At 37.5% G+C, this 22179-nt stretch overlaps 1 protein-coding gene across 2 annotated transcripts in view; it reads right to left on the bottom strand.

Annotated features, from left to right (window-relative positions):
- Cdh12 (cadherin 12) overlaps positions 1 to 22179 on the bottom strand; it is a 1210919-nt gene that overhangs the window by 12366 nt on the left and 1176374 nt on the right. For both annotated transcript variants that reach the window (XM_087621288.1, NM_001427475.1), the window contains 2 exon segments: positions 14299 to 14420; positions 11610 to 11727 (listed from right to left, as the gene is read on the bottom strand). In XM_087621288.1, the coding sequence (XP_087477414.1) occupies positions 11610 to 11727; positions 14299 to 14420 (240 nt within the window).

The following is a 22179-nucleotide window of genomic DNA, read 5'->3' as shown; positions in this document are numbered from 1 at the left end:
ATAATAGTCAAAACACCAAATGCACAAAATAAAGAAAGAATATTAAAAGCAGTAAGGGAAAAAGGTCAAGTAACATATAAAGGCAGACCATTCAGAATCAGACAACACTTTTTGCCAGAGACTATGAAAGCCAGAAGATCCTGGACAGATGTCATACAGACCCTAAGAGAACACAAATGACAGCCCAGGTTACTGTATCCTGCAAAACTCTCAATTAACATAGATGGAGAAACCAAGATATTCCTTGAAAAAAACAAATTTACACAATACATTTCTACAAATCCAGAGCTACAGAGGATAATAAATGGAAAAGCCCAACATAAGGAGGCAAGCTACACCCTAGAAGAAGCAAGAAACTAATCGTCTTGGCAACAAAACAAAGAGAAGAAAAGCACACAAACATAACCTCATATCCAAATATGAATATAACAGGAAGCAATAATCACTATTCCTTAATATATCTCAACAAAAATGGCCTCAACTCCCCAATAAAAAGACATAGATTAACAAACTGGATACACAACGAGGACCCTGCATTCTGCTGCCTACAAGAAACACACCTCAGAGACAAAGACAGACACTATCTCAGAGTGAAAGGCTGGAAAGCAACTTTCCAAGCAAATGGTCGCAAGAAGCAAGCTGGAGTAGCCATTCTAATATCAAATAAAATCAATTTTCAACTAAAAGTCATCAAAAAAGATAAGGAAGGACACTTCATATTCATCAAAGGAAAAATCCACCAAGATGAACTCTTAATCCTAAATATCTATACCCCAAATACAAGGGCACCTACATACATAAAAGTAACCTTACTAAAGCTCAAAACACACATTGCACCTCACACAATAATAGTAGGAGATTTCAACACCCCACTCTCATCAATGGACAGATCATGGAAACAGAAATTAAACAGAGACATAGACAGACTAAGAGAAGTCATGAACCAAGTTGACTTAACAGATATTTATAGAACATTCTATCCTAAAGCAAAAGGATATGCATTCTTCTCAGCTCCTCATGTTACTTTCTCCAAAATTGACCATATAATTGGTCATTAACGGGCCTCAATAGTTACAGAAAGATAGAATTAATCCCATGGGTGCTATCAGACCACCACGGCCTAAAGCTAGTCTTCAATAACAATAAGAGAAGAACGCCCACATATACGTGGAAGTTGAACAATGCTCTACTCAACGATAACCTGGTCAAGGAAGAAATAAAGAAAGAAATTAAAGACTTCTTAGAATTTAATGAAAATGAAGGTACAACATACCCAAACTTATGGGACACAATGAAAGCTGGGCTAAGAGGAAAACTCATAGCTCTGAGTACCTGCAGAATGAAACACAAAAGAGCATATCCCCAGCTTGACAGCACACCTAAAAGCTCTAGAACAAAAAGAAGCAAATAAACCCAGGAAGGGTAGAAGGCAGGAAATAATCAAACTCAGAGCTGAAATCAACCAAGTAGAAACAAAACAGACCATAGAAAGAATCAACAGAACCAAAAGTTGGTTCTTTGAGAAAATCAACATGATAGATAAACCCTTAGCCAGACTAACGAGAGGACACAGAGAGTGTGTCCAAATTAACAAAATCAGAAATGAAAAGGGAGACATAACAACAGATTCGGAGGAAATTCAAAAAATCATCAGATCTTACTATAAAAGCCTATATTCAACAAAACTTGAAAATCTGCAGGAAATGGACAATTTCCTAGACAGATACCAGGTACTGAAGTTAAATCAGGAACAGATAAATCAGTTAAACAACCCCATAACTCCTAAGGAAATAGAAGCAGTCATTAAAGGTCTACCAACCAAAAAGAGCCCAGGTCCAGATGGGTTTAGTGCAGAATTCTATCAGACTTTCATAGAAGATCTCACACCAATACTATCCAAACTATTCCACAAAATTGAAACAAATGGAGCACTACCAAACTCCTATGAAGCCACAATTACTCTTATACCTAAACCACACAAAGACCCAACAAAGAAAGAGAACTTCAGACCAATTTCCCTTATGAATATCGACGAAAAAATACTCAATAAAATTCTGGCAAACCGAATCCAAGAGCACATCAAAACAATCATCCAGCATGATCAAGTAGGCTTCATCCCAGGCATGCAGGGATGGTTTAGTATATGGAAAACCATCAACGTGATCCATTATATAAACAAACTGAAAGAACAAAACCACATGATCATTTCATTAGATGCTGAGAAAGCATTTGACACAATTCAATACCCCTTCATGATAAAAGTCCTGGAGAGAATAGGAATTCAAGGCCCTATTAGTAAAAGCCATATACAGCAAACCAGTTGCTAACAATTAAGTAAATGGAGAGAAACTTGAAGCAATCCCACTAAAATCAGGGACTAGAAAAGGCTGCCCACTCTCTCCCTACTTATTCAATATAGTTCTTGAAGTTCTAGCCAGTGCAATCAGACAACAAAAGGAGATCAAGGGGATACCGATCGGAAAAGAAGAAGTCAAGATACCACTATTTGCAGATGATATGATAGTATATTTAAGTGATTCCAAATGTTCCACCAGAGAACTACTAAAGCTGATAAAAAACTTCAGCAAAGTGGCTGGGTATAAAATTAACTCAAATAAATCAGTAGCCTTCCTCTACACAAAAGAGAAACAAGACGAGAAAGAAGTTAGGGAAACGACACCCTTCATAATAGACCCAAATAATATAAAGTACCTTGGTGTGACTTTAACCAAGCAAGTAAAAAATCTGTACAATAAGAACTTCAAGACTCTGAAGAAAGAAATTAAAGAAGACCTCAGAAGATGAAAAGATCTCCCATGTTCATGGATTGGCAGGAATAATATAGTAAAAATGGCCATTTTACCAAAAGAGATCGACAGATTCAATGCAATCCCCATCAAAATACCAATCCATTTCTTCAAATGTGATCAAAATGTGAATGCTTTACTCCTTCTTTAAAAGGGGGAACAAGAATACCCTAGGCAGGGAATAGAGAGGCAAAGATTAAGACAGAGACAGAAGGAACACCCATTCACTGCCTGCCCCACATGTGGCCCATACATATACAGCCACCCAATTAGACAAGATGGATGAAGCAAAGAAGTGCAGGCAGACAGGAGCTGGATGTAGATCTCTCCTGAGAGACACAGACAGAATACAGCAAATACAGTGGTGAATGCCAGTAGCAATCCACTGAACTGAGAACAGGACCCCCGTTGAAGGAATCAGAGAAAGAACTGGAAGAGCTTGAAGGGGCTCGAGACCCCATATGTACAACAATGCCAAGCAACCAGAGCTTCCAGGGACTAAGCTACGACCTAAAGACTATACATGGACTGACCCTGGACTCTGACCTCATAGTTAGCAATGAATATCCTAGTAAGATCACCAGTGTAAGGGGAAGCCCTGGGTCCTGCTAACACTGAACCCCCAGTGAACGTGATTTTTCGGGGGAGGGCGGCAATGGGGGAAGGATGGGGAGGGGAACACCCATAAGGAAGGGGAGGGGAGGGGATGGGGGATGTTGCCTGGAAACCGGGAAAGTGAGTAACACTCGAAATGTAAATAAATACTCAAGTTAATAAAAAAAATTTAAAAAAGCTCATTAGTACTTCAGTTTTCTATCAAATATATCGGATGTTTAATACTTATTATACATTATATAGGTACATAGAATTGAATGACGTACAATGTGCAGAACTATGTTTGTAAGACCTAATATAAATGTGACTTATTTGCCTTACATTTTTAAGTTTGTGATGATAGAAATGTATATCCAGACAAGCACTCAGTCTTTACTTGTAACAAAGTGCTTAATACATTTGAAAAGCCATGTAAAAATTTGTTAAGTGATTTCTTCAATTGAAGTTAATGTGGATTTTCTGCTCAGACTTATGCCAGGATAAATTGAGCTTTGCATTTGATAAGGGTAATACATCCTTTGTAGTCATTAATCATGTCTTTTCCCTTTGGGGAAGAGATTATTAAATTAAGAGAAACACCTGTACTTTTAATCCAATATATGTTTCTGGGCTGACTTGTAATATAAGCAGATATAGTAATACTAGACATAATACTGTAGATGGTAGAATATTATTGTGGAAGTCACATGAGAGAAAGATTGGCAGCAGTTGTAGGTACAATTATCTTTACAGAAACACTTTAGGCATTGCCTTAAAGGCTTTGCATATGCTCTCAATACAGATGCTCTTAGGCTGTCATTATTTAGTATAACTGTGTCAGCTGTAGCCATTGGAATAGTGGAATGAGAATAAAATCCTGTTTATTCTAATTCAACTGCCCAATTCATAAAATTTCACTGTTTGTTGCTCAAATAAAAAAATGAACATAGAATTAATTTGCATTTATAAGAAATGTGCCTACTGTTACTCTGCTATATTCAAAACAAAGAGGCACTCAATTTCCAGAAAGATTTTTATTTGCTTGAGTCTTTAAATCCTGGCCCTTTTATAATAAAAGTAAAATAGTCCTGGTTGCTGCCACTACAGAGAGCCCGTTGGCAGCACCCCACGAGCGAACTTGAGTCTCGGGACCACAGGTAAGACCAACTTTTCTGCTGCAAGAAAGCTGCCTGGTGAGCTCGGGACACACGGAGGCAGAATTCCTCTAGGACCGGGCACGTCCTGTGTTTACCGGAAGTCCACACCCGCCGATCCCGGCCTGCAGCAGCTCTCTGCTCCCAGAACCCGTGAGAGAGAGACCCAACCGCCTGGTCAGGTGGGGACTCCTGAGGCTGCAGAGCAGAAGAGACCACCAACACTGCCCACCCCTGCCCACATCCCTGGCCCAAGAGGAAACTGTATAAGGCCTCTGGGCTCCCGTGGGGGAGGGCCCAGAGCGGCAGGACCCCTGCCTGAGACACCACCGGAACCTGAGGAAACAGACCGGATAAACAGTTCTCTGCACCCAAATCCCGTGGGAGGGAGAGCTAAACCTTCAGAGAGGTAGACAAGCCTGGGAAACCAGAAGAGACTGCTCTCTGCACACACATCTCGGACGCCAGAGGAAAACACCAAAGGCCATTTGGAACCCTGGTGCACTGAAGCTCCCGGAAGGGGCGGTGCATATCTTCCTGGTTGCTGCCGCTGCAGAGAGCCCGTGGGCAGCACCCCACTAGCGAACTTGAGCCTCGGGACCAGAGATTCATATCAGAGTTTTGTTTGTGTATGTCTTATCTCTTCAAGCAGAGCAAGCTTCAATAATAGAAAATAGAATTCAACTTATACAGACACTGTGGGAGAGAGACCCGACCGCCTGGTCAGGTGGGCACTCCTGAGGCTGCAGAGCAGAAGAGACCACCAACACTGCCCACCCCTGCCCACATCCCTGGCCCAAGAGGAAACTGTATAAGGCCTCTGGGTTCCCGTGGGGGAGGGCCCAGGAGCGGCAGGACCTCTGCCTCTGAGACTCTGCTGGAACCTGAAGGAAACAGACCGGATAAACAGTTCTCTGCACGCAAATACTGTGGGAGGGAGAGCTAAACCTTCAGAGAGGCAGACACGCCTGGGAAACCAGAAGAGACTGCACTCTGCATACACATCTCGGACGCCAGAGGAAAACACCAAATGCCATCTGGAACCCTGGTGCACTGAAGCTATCGGAAACGGCAGCACAGATCTTCCTGGTTGCTGCTGCCGCGGAGAGCTCTTGGGCAGCACCCCGCGAGCAAACTTGAGCATCTGGACCACAGGTAAGACCAACTTTTCTGCTGCAAGAAAGCTGCCTGGTGAACTCAAGACACAGGCCCACAGGAACAGCTGAAGACCTGTAGAGAGGAAAAACTACACGCCTGAAAGCAGAACACTCTGTTCCCATAACTGGCTGAAAGAAAACAGGAAAACAGGTCTACAGCACTCCTGACACACAGGCTTATAGGGCAGTCTAGCCACTGTCAGAAATAGCAGAACAAAGTAATACTAGAGATAATCTGATGGCGAGAGGCAAACGCAGGAACCCAAGCAACAGAAACCAAGAGTACATGGCAACATCGGAGCCCAATTATCCCACCAAAACAAACATGGAATATCCAAACACACCAGAACAGCAAGATCTAGTTTGAAAATCATATTTGATCATGATGCTGGAGGACTTCAAGAAAGACGTGAAGAACTCCCTTAGAGAACAAGTAGAAGCCTACAGAGAGGAATCACAAAAATGCCTGAAAGAATTCTAGGAAAACATAATTAAACAAGTAGAAGCCCATAGAGAGGAGTCACAAAAATCCCTGAAAGAATTCCAGGAAATCATAAATAAACAAGGAGAAGCCCATACAGAGGAGTCACAAAAATCCCTGAAAGAATTCCAGGAAAACACAATCAAACAGTTGAAGGAATTAAAAATAGAAATAGAAGCAATCAAGAAAGAACACATGGAAACAACCCTGGATATAGAAAACCAAAAGAAGAGACAAGGAGCTGTAGATACAAGCTTCACCAACAGAATACAGGAGATGGAAGAGAGAATCTCAGGAGGAGAAGATTCCATAGAAATCATTGAATCAACTGTCAAAGATAATGTAAAGCAGAAAAAGCTACTGGTCCAAAACATACAGGAAATCTAGGACTCAATGAGAAGATCAAACCAAAGGATAATAGGTATAGAAGAGAGTGAACACTCCCAGCTCAAAGGACCAGTAAATATCTTCAACAAAATCATAGAAGAAAACTTCCCTAACCTAAAAAAAGAGATTCCCATAGGCATACAGGAAGCCTACAGAACTCCAAATAGATTGGACCAGAAAAGAAACACCTCCCGTCACATAATAGTTAAAACACCAAACGCACAAAATAAAGAAAGAATATTGAAAGCAGTAAGGGAGAAGAGTCAAGTAACATATAAAGGCAGAGCTATCAGAATCACACCAGACTTTTCGCCAGAAACTATGAAGGCCAGAAGATCCTGGACAGATGTCATACAGACCCTAAGAGAACACAAATGCCAGCCCAGGTTACTGTATCCTGCAAAACTCTCAATTAACATAGATGGAGAAACCAAGATATTCCTTGAAAAAACCAAATTTACACAATATATTTCTACAAATCCAGAGCTACAGAGGATAATAAATGGAAAAGCCCAACACAAGGAGGCAAGCTACACCCTAGAAGAAGAAAGAAACTAATCGTCTAGGCAACAAAACAATGAGAAGAAAAGCACACAAACATAACCTCACATCCAAATATGAATATGACAGGAAACAATAATCACTATTCCTTAATATCTCTCAACATCAATGGCCTCACCTCCCCAATAAAAAGACATAGATTAACAAACTGGATATGCAACGAGGACCCTGCATTCTGCTGCCTACAGGAAACACACCTCAGAGACAAAGACAGACACTACCACAGAGTGAAAGGCTGGAAAACAACTTTCCAAGCCCATGGTCAGAAGAAGCAAGCTGGAGTTGCCATTCTAATATCAGATAAAATCAATTTTCAACTAAAAGTCATAAAAAAAGATAAGGAAGGACACATCATATTCATCAAAGGAAAAATCCACCAAGGTGAACTCTCAATCCTAAATATCTATGCCCCAAATACAAGGGCACCTACATACGTAAAAGAAACCTTGCTAAAAATTAAAACACACATTGCACCTCACACAATAATAGTGGGAGATTTCAACACCCCACTCTCATCAATGGACAGATCATGGAAACAGAAATTAAACAGAGACATAGACAGACTAAGAGAAGTCATGAGCCAAATGGACTTAACGGATATTTATAGAACATTCTATCCTAAAGCAAAAGGATATACCTTCTTCTCAGCTCCTCATGGTACTTTCTCCAAAATTGACCATATAATTGGTCAAAAAACGAGCCTCAACAGGTACAGAAAGTTAGAAATAATCCCATGCGTGCTATCGGACCACCACGGCCTAAAACTGGTCTTCAATAACAATAAGGGATGAATGCCCACATATACGTGGAAATTGAACAATGCTCTACTCAATGATAACCTAGCCAAGGAAGAAATAAAGAAAGAAGTAAAAAACTTTTTAGAATTTAATGAAAATGAAGGTACAACATACCCAAACTTATGGGACACAATGAAAGCTGTGCTAAAAGGAAAATTCATAGCGCTGCGTGCCTGCAGAAAGAAACAGGAAAGAGCATATGTCAGCAGCTTGACAGCACACCTAAAAGCTCTAGAACAAAAAGAAGCAAATACACCCAGGAGGAGTAGAAGGCAGGAAATAATCAAACTCAGAGCTGAAATCAACCAAGTAGAAACAAAAAGGACCATAGAAAGTATCAACAGAACCAAAAGTTGGTTCTTTGAGAAAATCAACAAGATAGATAAACCCTTAGCCAGACTAACGAGAGGACACAGAGAGTGCGTCCAAATTAATAAAATCAGAAGTGAAAAGGGAGACATAACTACAGATTCAGAGGAAATTAAATAAATCAACAGATCTTACTATAAAAGCCTATATTCAACAAAACTTGAAAATCGGCAGGAAATGGACAATTTCCTAGACAGATACCAGGTACCGAAGTTAAATCAGGAACAGATAAACCAGTTAAACAACCCCATAACTCCTAAGGAAATAGAGCAGTCATTAAAGGTCTCCCAACCAAAAAGAGCCCAGGTCCAGACGGTGTCCAGAATTCTATCAGAACTTCATAGAAGACCTCATACCAATATTATCCAGATGCTGAGAAAGCATTTGACAAAATTCAACACCCCTTCAGGATAAAAGTCCTGGAAAGAATAGGAATTCAAGGCCCATACCTAAACATAGTAAAAGCCATATACAGCAAACCAGTTGCTAACATTAAACTAATTGGAGAGAAACTTGAAGCAATCCCACTAAAATCAGGGACTAGACAAGGCTGCCCACTCTCTCCCTACTTATTCAATATAGTTCTTGAAGTTCTAGCCAGAGAAATCAGACAACCAAAGGAGGTCAAGGGGATACAGATCGGAAAAGAAGAAGTCAAAATATCACTATTTGCAGATGATATGATAGTATATTTAAGTGATCCCAAAAGTTACACCAGAGAACTACTAAAGCTGATAAACAACTTCAGCAAAGTGGCTGGGTATAAAATTAACTCAAATAAATCAGTAGCCTTCCTCTACACAAAAGAGAAACAAGCCGAGGAAGAAATTAGGGAAACGACACCCTTCATAATAGACCCAAATAATATAAAGTACCTCGGTGTGACTTTAACCAAGAAAGTAAAAGATCTGTACAATAAGAACTTCAAGACACTGAAGAAAGAAATTGAAGAAGACCTTAGAAGATGGAAAGATCCCCCATGCTCATGGATTGGCAGGATCAATATAGTAAAAATGGCCATGTTAACAAAAGTGATCTACAGATTCAATGCAATCCCCATCAAAATACCAATCCAATTCTCCAAAGAGTTAGACAGAACAACTTGCAAATTCATCTGGAATAACAAAAAACCCAGGATATCTAAAACTATCCCCAACAATAAAGGACATCAGGGGGAATCACTATCCCTGAACTCAAGAAGTATTACAGAGCAATAGTGATAAAAACTGCATGGTATTGGTACAGAGACAGACAGATAGACCAATGGAATAGAATTGAAGACCCATAAATGAACCCACACACCTATGGGCACTTGATTTTTGACAAAGGAGCCAAAACCATCCAGTGTAAAAAAGATAGGATTTTCAGCAAATGGTGCTGGTTCAACTGGAGGTCAATATGTAGAACAATGCAGATCGATCCATGCTTATCACCCTGTACAAAGCTTAAGTCCAAGTGGATCAAGGACCTCCACATCAAACCAGACACACTCAAACTAATAGAAGAAAAACTAGGGAAGCATCTGGAACACATGGGTACTGGAAAAAATTTCCTGAACAAAACACCAATGGCTTATGCTCTAAGATCAAGAATCAACAAATGGGATCTCATAAAACTGCCGAGCTTCTGTAAGGCAAAGAACACTGTGGTTAGGACAAAACGGCAACCAACAGATTGGGAAAAGATCTTTACCAATCCTACAACAGATAGAGGCCTTATATCTAAAATATACAAAGAACTCAAGAAGTTAGACCGCAGGGAGACAAATAACCCTATTAAAAATGGGGTTCAGAGCTAAACAAAGAATTCACAGCTGAGGAATGCCGAATGGCTGAGAAACACCTAAAGAAATGTTCAACATCTTTAGTCATAAGGGAAATGCAAATCAAAACAACCCTGAGATTTCACCTCACACCAGTGAGAATGGCTAAGATCAAAAACTCAGGTGACAGCAGATGCTGGCGAGGATGCGAAGAAAGAGGAATACTCCTCCATTGTTGGTGGGATTGCAGACTGGTACAACCATTCTGGAAATCAGTCTGGAGGTTCCTCAGAAAATTGGACATTGAACTGCCTGAGGATCCAGCTATACCTCTTTTGGGCATATACCCAAAAGATGCCCCAACATATAAAAAAGACACGTGCTCCACTATGTTCATCACAGCCTTATTTATAATAGCCAGAAGCTGGAAAGAACCCAGATGCCCTTCAACAGAGGAATGGATACAGAAAATGTGGTACATCTACACAATGGAATATTACTCAGCTATCAAAAACAACGGCTTTATGAAATTCGTAGGCAAATGGTTGGAACTGGAAAATATCATTCTTAGTGAGCTAACCCAAGCACAGAAAGACATACATGGTATGCACTCATTGATAAGTGGCTATTAGCCCAAATGCTTGAATTACCCTAGATGCCCAGAACAAATGAAACTCGAGACGCATGATCAAAATGTGAATGTTTCACGCCTTCTTTAAAAGGGGAACAAGAATACCCTTGGCAGGGAAGAGAGAGGCAAAGATTAAAACAGAGACTGAAGTAACACCCAATCAGTGCCTGCCCCACATGTGGCCCATACATATACAGCCACCCAATTAGACAAGATGGATGAAGCAAAGAAGTGCAGACCGACAGGAGCCGGATGTAGATCGCTCCTGAGAGACACAGCCAGAATACAGCAAATACAGAGGAGAATGCCAGCAGCAAACCACTGAACTGAGATAGGACCCCCGTTGAAGGAATCAGAGAAAGAACTGGAAGAGCTTGAAGGGGCTCGAGACCCCATATGTACAACAATGCCAAGCAACCAGAGCTTCCAGGGACTAAGCCACTACCTAAAGACTATACATGGACTGACCCTGGACTCTGACCACATAGGTATCAATGAACATCTTAGTAAGAGCACCAGTGGAAGGGGAAGCCCTGGGTCCTGCTAAGACTGAACCCCCAGTGAACAAGACTGTTGGGGGGAGGGCGGCAATGGGGGGAGGGTTGGGAGGGGAATACCCATAAGGAAGGGTATGGGGGAGGGGGGAGGGGAATTTTTGCCCGGAAACTGGGAAAGGGAATAACACTCAAAATGTATATAAGAAATACTCAAGTTAATAAAAAAAAAAGTAAACTATTTTACCTGATGATCATCATACAATAATTATTTTGCTACTCTTTGAAATTTTTGTATTTCTTATATATAGTTTTCTATGTTTTTGGAAACTGCTTTTAGGAAAGGCATTGGTTCCTCCCCCTATGTTCTTTGACAAACTACATAAAAGGCAAATCTGTAAGTGGACATACTTACTTCTGAAGTCATGAACTGTAAAATTTGGTTTGATGACAGCTTCTGGTGCTAATCTAAAGGAGAATTGCTGCCCAGCAGGTGAGAGATCTCGGTCTATAGCACCGACTATCTGAATGATCTGAAGCAAAGTTGAGATTAAACTTGAAGTCAGTCATCAATTTCACAAGGAACCTTATACATCAGGCTAAAACGTTTATTTAATAATGAATGCAAATAAACAGAGAGGACAATTTTGAATCAATACTAGTGACCCAATTTTTTACAATACCTTTTGTAAGCAATTCTCTGAGCATTTACAAGTAATAATGCCAACTACAATCAGAGGACATAGGCTAATTTGAAATCAATATCTGTGTAACCACAAAGCTTACCAGTATTGAAAATTCTAGCAAAATAAAATTAAAAGGCACTTGCTTGCATGTTACATTAAGTGAGGTAAATGCTTTATAGACTAAATAAGAAATTCTTACTAGAAACAAGGCATTTTATTATCTATGTGTCCTTCTAAAAGCAAAATTAAAGAACTAGTACACTTGTGACAATAGATATATTAAAACAATAAAAATGAAGCTAGCATGACCTACTCATTTGTGTTGATACCTACACCCCTGTTATTTTGAATAATATAATATGTGTTTCAATACTAATTGGACAGGAAAAATACTCATATCTCTATTTCAAAATGTCTTCCATGTTGCCCTGAGAAGTTGTATATCATTGTGAAATGTAAATACTTGAGCATTTTGCCCTTCAAATTTAAACTAAAAGTAATTTTGGACGTCTTTCCTGTAAAAAAAATGGCATTTGACTTCATAGATCAACAAATTAGAAGGCATAATAGATAGAATATCTAAGAACTCTATGCCAGAAAATATGTTAGGAAGTATGGGGGTAGGGGCAGTCAAGAATGTGGAATCGGGCCAAGCATACAAAATAAATAGGATTGAGCGAAGTAACAGCATAGAAATTCCACACAAGATTCTTGTCTTGGGGTATAAAATACATATAAAGAGACTTTAAAAATATGATTCAAATACTATTTTTTTTTTGTTATATGATTCCTGGTTATAATCCAATCCCATGACAGTGATCTACTTTACTACATAGATACAAGCACATAGACACATATGAAAGATAGATTACACATAGGTAAATGCTGGGTAGATTGCTGGTAGATAGATAGATAGATAGATAGATAGATAGATAGATAGATAGATAGATAGATAGATAGATGAATAGAGAGATATTAGTGCTGGGGTGGCATGTAAAATTTAAAAAATAATGTTTAATAGGAATTTCAGTCTACTTCCTCAACAGGAATTCATGCCACAGAGTTTATTTATTTGTCTCATAATTGGTTACATTTCTATTATATAACATTTAAAGGAGCAATATAATGAAGTGTCACCTTAAGGACTGTAATTGCTCTTCTTGATTGTCACTTTGACTATATATGGTATTAATTAAAACAATACTATCTACCTACATCTGTAAGGTCATATTTTGACTGAATTATTTGGGAAGTGAAATCCTAACCTAAATCTGCATCTTTTGCAGAGGGAAAATCCTCCTTCAATCTGGGCTATACCTTCTGCTGGCAGCCTCAGAAACAAACAAACAAACAAACAAATAGTCCAATGAAGACCCAGCTCTAATGCTCCTGGGCATATTCCCAGAAAGTTCTCCACCTTATCACAGGGACATGGTCTCCACTATGCTCACAGCAGACTTGTTCTTAATAACTAGAAACTGGGCAACCTAGATAGTCCAAATCTTTGAACTCAGCTGATTATATTTACCTTTTACCTTCTCAAGACTTGGGTTATCGACTTTTCCTTGAGTAGATGAGGAAACTATTGATCCCTGCCTGCTTGCCCTTGTTCTCGTTTGGAAGTTAATTACCTCACTGGAAGTAGATCCTACTTCTTCGGGTTTTCTATATAGAATGAAGTTGAACGGAGACACCCAGCCTTATGGACTGAACAACTACTATATTCTCAAATGTTCCATTTGTAGGCGGCCATTGTTGGACTATCTGGACCATAACCTAGAAGATATTCTATTAAATTTCACATACAAATATAATCATTTTAACTATCTGGTTCTCCTTAAGAAGCCTAATATATTTAGTCTCTAAAAAATAAAATTTACTATACTCAGACTTATAGCAATGTTAAGTCATCCTATTTTATCCTTAAATGTTCTGTATTATTTAATAATCATTATACAGTTGTTAACTTTTTAGGTGTGTTTTTGTTTCAAATTGATGCTTAACCAGCATCATTTAAATCAAACCTATTTAAAATCTACGGATATAATTTACTTGAAAGGGTGGGTGCCTAGCATGCACAAAGCCCAAAATATGATTTTCATTACCTCACATATTAAGCATGGTGATACATGATATACATCTAATAACACAGAATGGAAGCAAGAGCATTAGAACCTCAAAGTCATTCTGAACTACTTAGTAAGTTCGAGGCCAGTTGTGTATACATGAGATTCTAAACATGTATTTTTTTTCCAGAGTAGGGGTGAGGTATATGAGCCTGGCATCATTTCTAATTAATTTTATGAAGATATCTTAAGCAAGAAAATATAAGCATATGTGCTCATGTCTGGACTTAAACCTAAAGCATAACATAAAGGGGACATTATATGCACTTGCTTAGCAATATAGAAAACATACCTGTCCTGGTTTGGCATTTTCACACACAGCTGTCTCATATGGCACAGATATTTCTGGCGGAAATTCATTGACATCTAGGACATTAATTAATATATTAACTTTGCTAGTTAATGATGGGTTACCTGTTTAAAACATAAAGAAAAGATAAACAATGGTTACAAAACATGGTCATTACTTCCCTGAAAGCCACACCTTTTTAAAATTTCTTTGGATACTAAGTTGAAAGTCACCCTCAATTATAGGAAATTATAAGATATCAGCTGCAAACCCCCAAGTAAAAATAATGTGTATATTTGCATAACTATCATTCCAGGAAAAGAGAATAATATCAGGTAAGAGTAACTATTTAACTGACTGGTTACTGAACGGGCAGGAATTTTGATCAGGTGGGATTTAACAGTCTTTTCAGGATTAGTGCACTGTTCTTAACTTAGCAAATATTGATATTTACTTTGTTGTAGAAATATTGATTTCTGTGTTGCACTAACACAGCCAGAAGATTTAATATATGGAATATTTAAGATATATAAGTAAATATCTCAAATTTGTCTTATTGACAAAACTTGGGACATATATTCAAGTAAAATAAAATTCATAGATGCATCGTAGAAGGCCAAAAGTCATACTTTCATTATTTCTGGAGCAAATAATAAACACTTGATAAAGACTCACTTCTTTCCTCACTAAATGCTACCACAATATATTTGTAGTAAAGAAATCACTCTCTAATGAACCTCACAGATTTTAACCCCAACTAGGACATATTATTTGCACTCCCATTTTGTATTAAAGAAAGAAACTGGAAGTAATTTATTAAAGTACACAAGCATAATGCCCAAAATATCTTAAAGCTACTTTAAAACTATGCCATCACATGATTTTACAAGTAAATGCTGCTTCAAATATTTGATGGTCCTATCCAGGATACAGAACTAAAAGAGCCAAAAATTAAATACAATTCCAGAATGTTAAAAGACCAAAACAGTTACATCCTACCAAATTTTCTTTGGTGTATTCTTTAATTGAAGATTTTCAATTGAATTTTGACACCAATGCTATCCTTTTTAATCCAGTTCTTAGCACAGATTTTTCATATGAAATCGATCACATTACCTGCTATTCCTTTGTATGTTTGTTCCTTAAATGTAATGTATTATACAAACATTTATTGAAATTGGAAGTTATTGTTAATCTCATTTTAAAACTATAAAATAACATAATTAAATTTATTTGTTTGCATAGTGCTTGTTATTTGTATAGCACAGGGACATAGAGCATTAATTAAATAGGCAAAATTGAGTGTAATTTTCTAAAAATATTAGCAACAATAATTATAAAAAAGTGACCTGTTACATTGTAATGTTTGATATGTATTGATGGTCTAGAGCACCTGAAACACCTTGCATAGACATTTAGAAACATGAGTTTCTGTTTGTATATGAAGTTCTGAAAATTGGTGGTGTAAACAAACATCTCTAAAACTCCCAATTGGAAAGTAAAAGGACCAAGTCATGGTTCAAAATTTCTTGTACTTTTTTGAGTTATTACAGATACGTATGAACAATTTTTCTACTTTAAAACTACTGGGGCTGGGGATTTAGCTCAGTGGTAGAGCGCTTACCTAGGAAGCGCAAGGCCCTGGGTTTGGTCCCCAGCTCCGAAAAAAAGAACCAAAAAAAAAAAAACTACTTAGTGTACTAACCCATAAAATATCAATAAAATTCATGAAAAGTAACATACCAATTTAATTCTTCAAGCAGGTGATGTGAGGCTCAACTCTCCCTATATTATCTGATAAGTGAGTCTCATGTTCAAAGTGCAAGATTGACACCTTACTTATTTTATTAAGATTATTTGAAGATGAATTGCCTTCTATAGGCACCATATTTCTCACCTAACTACATTCATCACAGAAATTTACTTCCATAATCTATAAAAAAGTTATTTAAATAAACAAGGCCTATTTTAATCTACCACTTTTCTAAATTACTACTGCTTTATCTCTTAAATTGTAGTCTAGCATTTGTATTCATACGAAAAATGTTGAAAAATAGCATGACTATTATCTTGTTATTAATATTCTGTTTCCAAAGGGCATCTTTATTTTTCAACATTTTAACTAAGAGAAATCTTTGTTGTGTGAAATTATCCTGTGCACTGTAGGATACCAAGATTTTCCAAAATTAAATGTCACATAAAATAACAATGATGATACCAGAAAAACAGATATTCAAAAAAAACAATTTTGTAGGGTTGAATTTTGTAATAGATCCATTGTCTTCGTTTTAATTCATCTCTTCCACTGTGTATGTTTAATTCATTATTATACTATACAAACATCAATTTACATTCTTAAGTAAAAAGTACCAAAGCAGTATCATCTCTGTTTAAGAACCACTGTTCTAAAAGAAATATGAAATACTTTGCCAGAGTATTTGATTTATTTATTAGCATAGATTTCTTTCATTTAGATATGCACCATATTCAATTGTGCTGAAAATATAGCGATCTATTTTTTGAGTCATCATATCTGTATCTGGTACAATGATGACAAAATTTGTCAATATCTAATTTATCATGATTTTTTGATGAAGACCTTTGATCTTGGAACCACATAGAATTTATAAAGCATTTGATGCTTGTAAAACAATGTAAAATTTAAATTTAGCCAAGGTGCATTGATGGAAACACAACTTCTATGAAAATCCTAGAAAGGTGATATTTTAATATAAAAGATAATTTAGAATTCACTTAATGATACAGTTTTCATAATATTCTGTTATATTGGTAAATAGCAGTGTATTAAATGTAAATGGCACTAATTTCAAGAAGAAATTAACTTAATCCACAGTTTGCTTTATGCAGAAACTCATTAGTTTATGATATGAAGTTTCTTGATTGAACAATAGCTCTAAACTCTATAAATGAGAGAAATGTTCCATTATTAGATTACAGATGATTCCCATACCAAACATAAATCATCACATTTATTTACTTAACATGTATTTATATTTTTTGTTTCCTCCTCATTCAATTTTTATTCATTCATTATTTGTTTATTGTTATTTTTTAAGACAAGGTTTCTCTATGTAGTTCTTGCTGTCCCTGAACTCACTTCTATTGAACATGAAGTTCTCAAACCAACAGAGATCTATTTATTTTTGCATTCCAAGTCCCAGGGTTAAAGATGTGTGCCATCTCCACACACTGAAGAGAATGCATAGTGAGAAATAGCACCTCTGGCTCGACCAAAGGAGATGAGTTTAAACCCAAGTACCCATATGGCAACTTGCCTTGGTCCACTACTCCATCTTCTGGCCTCCAGACATAGAGATGATGTAAAGAAGTACAAACAGCCAAAGCCCTTGGTTCTGCCAAGGTTGAACCCCCAGTTGGGAATATGGGGGTGGGTAGACAGTAAAGAGGATGAATGGAGGGACTACCCATATGGGGGAAGGATGGGGATAGGAGTTTATGGACAGGAAACCAGGAAAGGGAGTAACATTTGAAATGTAAGTGAAGAAATGTATCTAATAAAAAAAAATCGGAAAAAAAATACACAGCCAAAGTAGCGACACCCAGAAAACCAAATCAAAGGTTTAAACTCTTTAAAATAAATTTAAATTCAACGTGTATCTTACCATCCTGAAATACCTATGAAACTAATTCTAAGGTAAAAAAAAACAAAAAAAAAAAAACAAAAAAAAAAAAAAAACATGGCACACTGAGCTCTCTAAAGTACATGAGGCTCAGTGGCCTCAGTGACTGAAAGTTAGAACAGAAGTATCAATCACTTGGGAGGAATCCCAGAGCAGTCATCTGAATAATATATAATTTATAGTAGAAACACACCATTCTTTTATATGTTATAGAGTTTTGAAAGTAACTATTTCCTTTACATAGTTGATAGTCAATAAATAATGATGATATGTGAGAGTATTTCCAGGACACAAAAGATAAATAAAATTGAAAATATTTTGAGAACTGTGTATTTAAAACAAACACAAAGCTTCCCATATTAGCATACATGAGAGTTGCTGGTATTTTTATTGAACAATGATATCTGCTTTTGAATAACTATGAAAGTTAAAATTCAATTTTTGCTCTGTCCTGAAATGAAACTACAGTAAATTCAAGAATGAAAACACAGTTTTCAATGCTGCAAATTGAGTTATTCTAGTGCAAACGGAGTAAATTATAATAACTGAATAATGTGGGCTTTATTTGGCCCCTCTTTTAGAAATATTCATTTTATACTACAAGTTAGGTTACACATAGATGAGTGAAACTATATCAAATACATGCTGTGACATGAACATAGTCTGAAACATCCACAAGGCATTTGAGATACTACACACACACACACACACACACACACACACACACACATATACATATATATATATATAAGTATATATATATATATGCTAGACATTTCTCTTTGTTTTGTTTTTGTAAGTTTACTAAAACAAGTTATTCCCAGAAAAGAAATGAAAATTATCATAGATTTTAAATTTCTGTAATAATATAATTATAAATATTTTAAGTCATTTGAAGACAATTAAACCTCAAATATACAATAAGTTTTTGGATATATTTTAGGAGGAAACATTTTACAATGCAGAATAGTCTTGAAGCAAACAAAGCAGTTAAAATGAGTTGGATGTACGTGGGAAGACTCCAACTATCTGAGAATACTAAGCTACAGATTCCATGGTAGTCACTGGGATAATTGTTCACTGTTTTGTTGTTGTTGTTGTTGTTGTTGTTGTTGTTGTTGTTGATGATGATGATGATGTTTCTATTGTTATTGTTGACTCAGCATGACTTTAGATTCTCCTGCTGTCTCTCTTCAACCTCCATCCAACTCCTGAACCATACAAGTAAGCTCCACTTCTCCCAACTATCTTCCCTGCTAGCCAAGATTTCTGGGCCAAGCCAAGCTGCTCAAGCACCCGGCTATCCCAGGAGGAATTCCATTCTCCTGATGCTTTTCTCCACATCTCCCTCAGATACTTGAACCTCACAGGTTAGCTTCCCTTCCCCCAATGAACTTCCCTGTTCTCTGAGCCAACTGGACCAAGGCAAGTGGCCCTGAGAATCCTGCTATTCAAGGGGGTCCACCACTTCCTGGGCACTTCTTCACTTCCATCAGACTCCTGAAACTTACAGGTATGCTTCCCTTTCTCCACCCATATTCCCTTCTCCCTGAGCCCTTTGGGCCAAGCCAAGCTACACTCAGCAACAAGCAATCCAATTAGACCGCTAACCTCCTGCCACCTCTCTGCCCAACTTCATCAGACCTGAGGCTCCTAATCTAGAGACCTGCAAGTCCAGAATCACACAGCCCAAAGATACTCATAAGTGGCCTGCCACCCCAAGACCATTGATGTTCACCCTTCTCCCAAAACCTACTACGTGAACATTTTGGATCAAAACCATCCGGATGTCTAAGACCCACAAAAGAACACAGTCAACAAGAGCCAGGGCAATAAGAAACTTACAAAGTACAACTACCCCACTACAGCAAGCCCCAGATATCCTAACATAGCTGAAACACAAGAAAAGGACTTTAAATCCAATCTTATAAGGCTGGTAGAGGTCTTTAAAGAGGAAATGTATAAATTCCTTAAAAACATACAGGTCATTTCAAATACACAGGTGAAGGAAATAAATAAAACTATAAATACTTATTCAATATAGTTCTTGAAGTCCCAGCCAGAACAATCAGAAAACAAAAGGAGATCAAGGGGATACAGATCAGAAAAGAAGAAGTCAAAATATCGCTATTTGCAGATGATACGGTAGTATATTTAAGCGATCCCAAAAGATCCACCAGAGAACTACTAAAGCAGATAAACACATTCAACAAAGTGGCTAGGTATAAAATTAACTCAGATAAATCAGTAGCCTTCCTCTACACAAAACAGAAACAAGCTGAGAAAGAAATTAGGGAAACGTCACCCTTCATAATAGTCCCAAATAATATAAAATATCTCGTTGTGACTTTAACCAAGCAAGTAAAAGATCTGTATGATAAGAACGTCAAGCCCCTGAAGAAAGAAATTGAAGAAGACCTCAGAAGATGGAAAGATCTCCCATGCTCATGGACTGGCAGGATTAACATAGTAAAAATGGCCATTTTACCAAAAGTGATCTACAGATTCAATGCAATCCCCATCAAAATACCAATCCAATTCTTCAGAGAGTTTGACAGAACAGTTTGCAAATTCATCTGGAATAACAAAAACCCAGGATAGCTAAAACTATCCTCAACAATAAAAGGACTTCCTTGGGAATCACTAACCCTGAACTCAAGCAGTATTACACAGCAATAGTGATAAAAACTGTATGGTATTGGTACAGAGACAGACAGACCAGTGGAACAGAATTGAAGACCCAGAAATGAACCCACACACCTATGGGCACTTGATTTTTGACAAAGGAGCCAAAACCATCCAATGGAAAAAAGATAGCATTTTCAGCAAACTGTGCTGGTTCAACTGGAGGTCAGCATGTAGAAGAATGCAGATCGATCCATGCTTATCACCCTGTACAAAGCTTAAGTCCAAGTGGATCAAGGACCTCCACATCAAACCAGACACACTCAAACTAATAGAAGAAAAGGTAGGGAAGCATCTTGAACACATGGGTACTGGAGAAAATTTCCTGAACAAAACACCAATGGCCTATGCTCTAAGATCAAGAACCGACAAATGGGATCTCATAAAACTGCAAAGCTTCTGTAAGGCAAAGGACATTGTGGTTAGGAGAAAACGGTAACCAACAGATTGGGAAAAGATCTTTACCAGTCCTACAACAGATAGAGGACTTATATCCAAAATTTTCAAAGACCTCAAGAAGTTAGACCGCTGGGAGACAAATAATCCTATTAAAAAATGGGGTTCAGAGCTATACAAAGAATTCACAGCTGAGGAATGCTGAATGGCTGAGAAACACCTAAAGAAATGTTCAACATCTTTAGTCATAAGGGAAATGCAAATCAAAACAACCCTGAGATTTCACCTCACACCAGTGAGAATGGCTAAGATCAAAAACTCAGCTTACAGCAATTGCTGAGGAGGATGTGGAGAAAGAGGAACACTCCTCCATTGCTGGTGGGACTGCAAACTGCTAAAACCATTCTGGTAATCAGTCTGGAGGTTCCTCAGAAAACTGGACATTGAATTACCTGAGGACCCAGCTATATGGGGAAGCCCATATAGAAGGGGAGGGGAAGGGGTTAGGGGGATGTTGGCCTGGAAACCGGGAAGAGAAATAATAATCGAAATGTAAATAAGAAATACTCAAGTTAATAAAGATAAAAAAATACAAAAGACCCAAAAGTGGGAATAGAAGCAATAAAGAAAATACAAAGTGAGGAAATCCTACAGATGGAAAACCTAGGAAAGAGAACAGAAACGACAGATGTTAGCATCACCAACAGAAAACAGGAAATGGAAGAGAATATCTCAGGAATCGAAGATAGGATAGAAGAAATTGATATAATAGTCAAACATACAGTGCAGAGAAGATGGGTTATCTCATTAGATTTTGTTCAGGGGCCATTAGTACCAATTTACTGGCTCTACCTTTGAATTGGAATAAAATATTGTTTCTATATTTATTATATGAAAAAAGAAATTGATACATCAGTCAAACAACATGCTAAATCTGAACAATACTGACTCAAACCATCCAAGAAATCTTGAATACCATGTAAAGACCTAGCCTAAGAAAAATAGGAATAGAGGAAAGTTAAGAGTACCAACTCCAAAGCCCAAAAAGTTATACTACTAAGTAACTAAGAAAATTTGAAAATTCTCATATTAGTGCTTTACAGGTAGAACCTAAAGCTCTACTCAAAAGAAAAACAAGGGA

Source organism: Rattus norvegicus, chromosome 2 (genome assembly GCF_021556685.1).
Source record: "Rattus norvegicus strain SHRSP/BbbUtx chromosome 2, alternate assembly SHRSP_T2T, whole genome shotgun sequence".
NCBI classification, from domain to species: domain Eukaryota; kingdom Metazoa; phylum Chordata; class Mammalia; order Rodentia; family Muridae; genus Rattus; species Rattus norvegicus.
Note: the sequence above shows the minus strand (reverse complement) of the source record. Positions and strands in the feature narration are given on the sequence as shown.